Genomic DNA, 8443 nt, shown 5'->3' on the forward strand with positions numbered 1-8443 from the left:
GAGCCTTTAATAGGTACATTTTTTATAACAATATTGTTTTTCATTATTATTTTTTGAGCAATGACAGTCTGGAAAAAAAATCAGACTAAAGGCCACAAGGATCCATAAGGCCCTCACTTTTTATATATATTTTTGTAATAGTATTTTTAAAATATGCCGTGGCCTTTAAAAAGTTAAAAGTGGCCCCCGGCCGACTCTTTAGACAGTTGTCACGCCAATTTTCTTCCCATCACAAAAACCTTCCTAACCCCCTTTTACTTCCGGGGTCATTTCCGTTTACGTCAGTTCCTCTTACTTACGTAATTTTCTCTCACGTCATTGCCAGCGATCGATAAATCCAAATCTCCTGAAAATGGTGGTGTCACTGGAGGATATTCGTCTTTATCTGTCCCAGGGGACTTATGTCAAACACCAGCAGGCTTCGCAACATTTCAAGCGGAGTGTTAGGGCCGCTGCTGCGAACTTCTGTCTTCATGGTAACGTGCAAAAAATATTAATTAATATATAATACTGTTAAATGTCTGTACTACTTTAAATCAACATTATTGTTGAAACCATTTCACTAATATTAATTAATATATAATACTGTTAAATGTCTGTACTTTAAATCAACATTATTGTTGAAACATTTCAGTAATATTAATTAATTTATAATGTTAAATGTCTGTACTTTAAATCAACATTATTGTTGATAATTCAGACGTTTTTGTTAACGCTGTATTATAAAAAAGAGTCAAACGAAGTGCTATCGATCGCTGTCAATGACGTAAGAGGAACTGATGTAAGCGGAAATGACCCCGGAAGTAAATGGGGGTTATGAAGGTTTTTGTGATGGGAAGAAAATTGGCGTGACAACGTCTTGTCTATGCCAACACACCTTCATTCTGCCCGGAGCGTTACTCCCACCTGCTGGACACATTGAGTAGTTCTCTATAAAATATTTTTTTTAATAAGAAATTAGATTATCCGCAGTTCAGCTTTAATGTTTGTACGAACACTCGCGAAAAATGTATAATGAAACGTTACTAATATAAATTGTGGTTTTGCAATGTGAAAGACCGAATAACGGGGAATAAATTGTCCCTCCCAACGACAGGGGGCAGTATAGCCCAAGAAAAGTCATTGCTTCCTTTCCATAACGTCACTTCCGGTCTGTGGTAGCGTGGGCCATAAAGAAACGCCGCTAGCAAACTAGCATAGTCAAAGGTAAATATAAACTTATTTTTTTTACCACGAATGACATTTAACTAAACCTTGTGTGTCTTGACAGGTAAGTATAAATAGCACATGGCCCGGATCTTGTTACATTTCTGTCTAAAGTTGAATATTTTCTAAAATGCTAATGTATAGCTTCAAGCAGTGCAAGTCCACACGGTAATAATAATAATACATGTATTTATAATGTTCTAGAACAATGGCGGCTGATGACAAAATGGACGATTACCCTTACGAGATAGATGAACAGTTGAAGGGGTTCGACTCGTCTGTTTCTACTGTCAAAGACATGTTGGACAAACTGATGTCAATGCCCAGGAATGAGCTGACGCAAAAGGTAGGACGATTCCAGCACACATAAAAAATAATCTGATTTTGTTTCTTTAACCAAGAACTGCTGAAAAGTCGATGTATCCGGGGGCCATTGTTAAAAAATGTTTAATGTAAAATATATATCAAAACCATATATTTTGTATATTTAAAGTAAGGCTGGGCGATCTGGCCTTTTATTAATATCTCGATATTTTTAGGCCATGTCACGATACATACCTCGATATTTTGCCTTAGCCTTGAATGAACACTTAATGCATATAATCACACCAGTATGATGATTCTACAGGTATATGTCTACATTAAAGCATTCTTGTTCATACTACATTAATATATGCTCATTTTAAACTTTCATGGAGAGAGGGAAATCACAACTAAGTCAATTTAGCAAAACTGTATTTATTAAACAGTTATTAAGCAGTGGCACAAACATTCATGTCATTTCCAAACAAAATGCAAGATTGTCAGAGACATTTTAAAACAAGTTATTAGTGCACCTTTGTGCATGATGTCACTAAGATGACATATTAAAACAACACTAAATTAAAGTGCACTTTTTGTACAGAACGCCACTACAATAGTTTAAAACAAATAAAGTGCATTTTTGTGCATGATGTCACACAAGATATTTCAATAAGTGTTAAGGCTGCCCTTTGTCACCGATTCTGTTCATAACTTTTATGGACAGAATTTGTAGGCGCAGTCAGGGCGTTGAGGGGATCTGGTTTGGTGGCTGCAGGATTAGGTCTCTGCTTTTTGCAGATGATGTGGTCCTGAAGGCTTCATCTGGCCAGGATCTTCAGCTCTCACTGGATCGGTTCGCAGCCGAGTGTGAAGCGACTGGGATGAGAATCAGCACCTCCAAGTCAGAGTCCATGGTTCTCGCCCGGAAAAGGGTGGAGTGCCATCTCCGGGTTGCAGAGGAGACCCTGCCCCAAGTGGAGGAGTTCAAGTACCTCGGAGTCTTGTTCACGAGTGAGGGAAGAGTGGATCGTGAGATCGACAGGTGGATCGGTGCGGCGTCTTCAGTATTGCGGACGCTGTATCGATCCGTCGTGGTGAAGAAGGAGCTGAGCCGGAAGGCAAAGCTCTCAATTTACCGGTCGATCTACGTTCCCATCCTCACCTATGGTCATGAGCTTTGGGTTATGACCGAAAGGACAAGATCACGGGTACAAGCGGCCGAAATGAGTTTCCTCCGCCGGGTGGCGGGGCTCTCCCTTAGAGATAGGGTGAGAAGCTCTGCCATCCGGGGGGAGATCAAAGTAAAGCCGCTGCTCCTCCACATCGAGAGGAGCCAGATGAGGTGGTTCGGGCATCTGGTCAGGATGCCACCCGAACGCCTCCCTAGGGAGGTGTTTAGGGCACGTCCGACCGGTAGGAGGCCACGGGGAAGACCCAGGACACGTTGGGAAGACTGTCTCCCGGCTGGCCTGGGAACGCCTCGGGATCCCCCGGGAAGAGCTGGACGAAGTATCTGGGGAGAGGGAAGTCTGGGCTTCCCTGCTTAGGCTGCTGCCCCGCGACCCGACCTCGGATAAGCAGAAGAAGATGGATGGATGTCAAATAAAAATGAGCTGTATAATAGGAAATCAAATAGTGTATGTCCTTCGCTATGTGGTAGGTTACTACAGACGTTATCTCCTTCTGTTGTTGACTATTTTTTTCATACGGTGTTGATCTGGAAATGGTTGCTTCTGCATTTTGTGGGTGTGGCACCGACCGGCCGCAGATGTTGACATGCGGAGTGGTCCCCAACCTTTTTGTAGCTGCGGACCGGTCAACGCTTGAAAATTTGTCCCACGGACGTGGGGGGGAGTTGTGGTATTTTTTTTTTCATAAAGAAATACAATCGTGTGGTTACGGACTGTATCCCTGCAGACTGTATTGATCTATATTGATATATAATGTATATATTGTGTTTTTTATGTTGATTTAATAACAAAATAAAAACCTTTTTTTTATTTTTATTTTTTTTTAAATTTCTTGTGCGGCCCGGTACCAATCGGTCCGCGGCCCGGTGGTTGGAGACCACTGCTCTAGAGGGTGACTTTTCAAATGATGCTACAAATTAGCAGTGGTGCTACTTTTTGTAGCAGCGCTTTTGCCGCATACTTGACATATTACAGTTGTCTGTTAAATGCATATCCTAGTGTGTAAAAAATTCTGCCTTCACTAAAATATTAAGGTTTAGTTACACATGTGTTTGATATTGTTTTAATTTTTCAAAAAATTGGAAAGATAGTGTTTTAATGTTTTAAATTACTAACTAAAATTTGTTTATGTTTTGTATTCTATTTTATTTTAAGAGCTTCTAATGTTTTACATCAAGAGTGTCTAAACTTTTTCCACCAAAGTATGTGAAGGCTATTTTTATCCATCCATTTTCTACCGCTTATATATTTTTTTGATTTAAAAAAAAATGCTAAAAACAGATATTATATATATTTAAAGACAAAACTTTGTATTATAGGTGATTAAGAATATTATCATTAACACTAGAAGTCCCAGCATTTTTCTGTCTACCTAGAAGACCCAGAGAGGGGTCATTTGGCCCGACGCTTTTCCCGAATACACTAATCACTCATTTTGTTATGGTAATGAGGCTGTTAGGGGCAGTTTGTCTAGGTAGACAGAAAAATTATACATGTGGGAAATGCCGAAAGGAGCAATGGCAGTGCCAGGATTGTGAGTGACTGCTCAAATGTATGTCAGTCACGTTTACATGGACATGGTTTTTCATTCTTTGTAAATATGCTTTTTTCTTTGTAAATTTTTTTTTTTAAACTATTTTTGGCACACAAAAATAACAATTGCTTCTGCAACAACCCTCCACACCAAAACTGGGAAAACAGTTGCTTTTTCATTCTTTGTAAATATGTTTTGTTTTGTATTTTTTTTAACAATAAATGTCAGAGTGTTGATCCCTTCATTCTGTTGATCCTTGCAAAAACACACACAACCTACCTCAGAACTAAAGCTTGAGCTGTAAGGTCCCCTCCCCCACACAGGCTCAAGTGGCCCCCTGCCGTGTGCCACTAACAGCCACATTTTCATAACAAAAGGAGTGTCCACAGGGGGGGCTAGGGGTCAAATGACCCTCTTGTGTGTTTTCTAGGTAAAAATGTCAATTGACCCTTCTCTGGGACTTCGCGTGTTAATTATCAGTTTGGAGATGTCCGCTTTTTTCACAACATTACGATTTTTTTTCCCCCCCTACATTTTTACTGTTTTTTTCCCCATGTAAGAATTGTGGAACTGCGTAACTTAATGTGTAAAAAAATCTGCCTTTACTAAAATATTGTTTAGTTACACATTTAAGTGTTTAATATTGTTTGCATTTTTAAAAACAAGTAATTCATAAGATAGTATTTCGATGTTTTAATTTACTAACTAAACTTTGTTTAAATTTTTTACTTTATATTAATTTCAAGAGCTTCTGTTTTACATCAAGAGTGTCTAAACTTTTTCCACAAAAGTATGCAAAGGCTATTTTGATGTTTTTTTATTTAAAAAAAAATGCTAAAGACAAATATATAAATATTTAAAGACAAAACTTTTTATTATAAGTGACAAAGTATATTATCATTAATTATCCGTTTGAAAATGTCATATTTTTCTAATTACATTCCGATTTTTTTTCTTATATTTTAAAATTTTTTCCGACAATATGCTGCGGGCCAACAAAACCTCGTCTGCGGGCCCTACTTTGTACACCACTAATCTAAAGGCTAAACTGATATGCGTTTTAAGTATAATTAAATAAAGCACACTTGCACACATTGTACGGCATAATTTAGTGTCCTGGCAATGTATTAAACTTGCTGATGTCGTAAAGGGGTCATATTCTGTTTTTAAATGTCACTTATTCATACTTGTAAAACAAGTATACAAGCCGCATCCACCGAATTTGAGAAAAAAACATTTTTTGTCTATATATTAGCCACACCAGACTATTAGTCGTTGATATATACGTTGTGAAATCAGTTATTTACAAAGAAAGATTCTGTAAATGTTTATTTACATACCTTTTATTGTTTCCAAATGGTGTCTGTAATGCAGTAAAACAAAACATAATTCATCATCATGGACCCACTGGCTGCGGATTTAGTTCTCCAATCAGCTAAACATACTCAATGGTGATGTTTCGGTGAATTTACTAAGAAATTTGGGAAATTGAAACACAACAAAAATAATGTTATTGTATGTTAATAATAGTAACACAGACATTTTGTAAACTTGTTAGCATATTAGCCAATGTTAACTTCGCTAGTTTCATTACGATAGCACGTACAAAAAAACCACTGCTACAGACATCACACATGGGACGGTTTAGTAAATAAGAATTGTTTTAGTTATATTGTAAAATTTACAAACGTTGCTTTAAGTGATGAATAATCATTTTGCGCAGAAACGCTATGGACTGTTTTACTTCCGGTTCAAGGCATTAAAACAGGAAGTTTATCAAACTTTTCCAATAGATGGCGCCATAGTACAAACAATAACACACCTTTTCCTTGTCTCTGCGTGGGGTTAATGAAAACTATTGAGCACAAAACATTACGGTAGTTAGCGAAGAAAAATCCATAAATTAGCCGCACCGTTTTACAAGCAGCAGGGTGCAAAGTGTAGGGGAAAAAAAGTGCTGGCTAAAATTTTTATAAATACACCTCTGCAGAACATTGTATCCTTATTAACATTAAAGTAAACAAAAAAGAAAGCAATACAGAACCACTTACAACATTGTTTTTAACATTGTAACTGACAAGAAAATCCCCAAAAATGTAATTAAAAAATATTTTTGACCAACTGAAAAAATTATATTATAAACTAAAAAATTATGATAAATTTAACCGTAACATACCTCAGTAGCTAAATGTATAAAACACTTCAACCTACAAAGCAAAAAATTATAAAACTATTTTTTTTGTCATCAAAATGAGGAAATCAGGATTATTGATTATTATTATTTTGAGAAGGACTACACTGATGTGTTAACATGTTCACAGCTGGATCCTCTGGACCAAGCCAAACTGGATTTGATGTCGGCTTACACCCTCAATTCTTTATTCTGGAGTAAGTCTTCTGCTCACCATTTTTCAAAGAATGTATTTTGCCGCATTTATTTGACATTGTTGTTTTTTGTAGTGTACTTGGTCACACAGGGCATCAATCCCAGAGATCACGGAGTCAAACAGGAACTGGTACGTCTCATTTTTATAGGTTTTGTTGTCCAGATTGATGTGTTTATTCGCTACATGACGCTTGCGTGTCTGCGTAGGAGCGAATCCGAACGTACATGAACAGAGTGAAGGAGATCACCGACAAGAAGAAAGCGGCCCGCTTGGACAAAGGCGCGGCCGCACGCTTCCTAAGAAACGCCTTCTACGATCCCAAAGAAAAAGGCTCCAGGAAAAAAGGAGTAGCAGCAGCAGCAGTGTCCAACAAGAATTCAGACGCGACGCCGTCAAAGCGTGCAAAGAAGAGATGAGTTAGAACAAGTCTCACTACTGTGGATTAAAACCATGTAGTGTAAATACAAGTCCAGATTTTAATGTAAAATGGCGTTGTAATAGCTTTGTTAAAATGTTTCTAATTAAGTTTACCATGTAGTGGACTTAAGACCAGTTCTGTGTAAACTTTCATTTACATAGTTTGCCATTTTTCCTTTATGCAAGTGATATCTCTGCTTCAAGTGATTCTGTGAATCCATATTTTTATTTGACATTGTATGCAGTGCTCATACTTGTATGCAGCGTTCTCAAGGGTTGACACTTGGTATAAAAACATACCTTTTTTACGGCTCACTGATATCTGTGTCATTATTTGAACGTATCCCATGACTGGGACTTAAATTTCATACAGCAGCTTTATCAAAACAAATGTCTTTACTAAGATATGAATATTGCATCCTATAGACCGTCTAAAGCAGAGGTGTCAAACCCGTTTTCATTGAGGGCCACATCGCAGTTATGGTTGCCCTCAGAGGGCCGCTTTTAACAATGAGTAATATAGGAATGTACATGTGTATATATATATAATAATTAATATATAATTATAATATATATGTATATTATAAAAGTAAAAGTAATATATATATATATATATATATATATATATATATATATATATAATATTAATATATATATATTACATTAAGCTGCAAAAAAAATCTTAAAATTTTACTTTAGAAACTGGCAGCTCAGTCACCAGAATGTTACAGTGAAAGCAATGTGTTTTTTACAGCATATAAGAAATGGAATAAATCAGTGGTCCCCAACCTTTTTGTAACTGTGGACCGGTCAACGCTTGAAAATTTGTCCCGGGGGGTTGGGGGGGGATTGTCTTTTGTTTTTTTGTCATAAAAAAATACAATCGTGTGCTTACGGACTGTATTCCTGCAGACTGTATTGATCTATGTTGATATATAATGTAGGAACCAGAAATAATAACGGAAAGAAACAACCCTTTTGTGCGAATGAGTGTAAATGGGGGAGGGAGGTTTTTTGGGTTGGTGCACTAATTGTAAGTGTATCTTGTGTTTTTTATGTTGATTTAATAAACAAAAAACATATATATATATATATATTTTTTAATTTCTTGTGCGGCCCGGTACCAATCGATCCACGGACCGGTACTGGGACGCGGCTCGGTGGTTGGGGACCACTGGAATAAATGGAATGGAATGGAGAAACAATACCGCTGTTTTTAGCAGTAAAATTCATGCAACAGAGCTGCCAGGTTTTTTTTTTTTTTACCGTAAAATCTTGTTTCAATGTTTTTTTTTGTTTGTTTTTAATGTTTTAGTGTTTTACTGTATATTGAAAAAAACAGTACCAAAGTTGATTTTACAGTAAAAAACTCAGTTGGTGGATTTAACCGTAAAATCTATTGTCAA

At 37.0% G+C, this 8443-nt stretch overlaps 1 protein-coding gene across 2 annotated transcripts; it reads left to right on the top strand.

Moving 5' to 3' along the window:
- The first annotated feature begins 1083 nt into the window (after positions 1–1083).
- c1d (C1D nuclear receptor corepressor) lies at positions 1084–7356 on the top strand. 2 transcript variants are annotated; one of them, XM_062057855.1, is made up of 5 exons: positions 1084–1206; positions 1411–1552; positions 6555–6621; positions 6694–6749; positions 6827–7356. In XM_062057855.1, exons 2-5 carry the CDS (start codon positions 1415–1417, stop codon positions 7034–7036), a joined length of 471 nt encoding a protein of 156 aa, XP_061913839.1. In that variant the 5' UTR covers positions 1084–1206; positions 1411–1414; the 3' UTR covers positions 7037–7356. The 2 variants fall into 2 exon arrangements, with proteins under 2 accessions (XP_061913839.1, XP_061913840.1); XM_062057856.1 differs by having other exon boundaries at positions 1206–1270.
- Positions 7357–8443: the final 1087 nt, after the last annotated feature.

Source organism: Entelurus aequoreus, linkage group LG09 (assembly GCF_033978785.1).
Source record: "Entelurus aequoreus isolate RoL-2023_Sb linkage group LG09, RoL_Eaeq_v1.1, whole genome shotgun sequence".
Lineage (NCBI taxonomy): Eukaryota > Metazoa > Chordata > Actinopteri > Syngnathiformes > Syngnathidae > Entelurus > Entelurus aequoreus.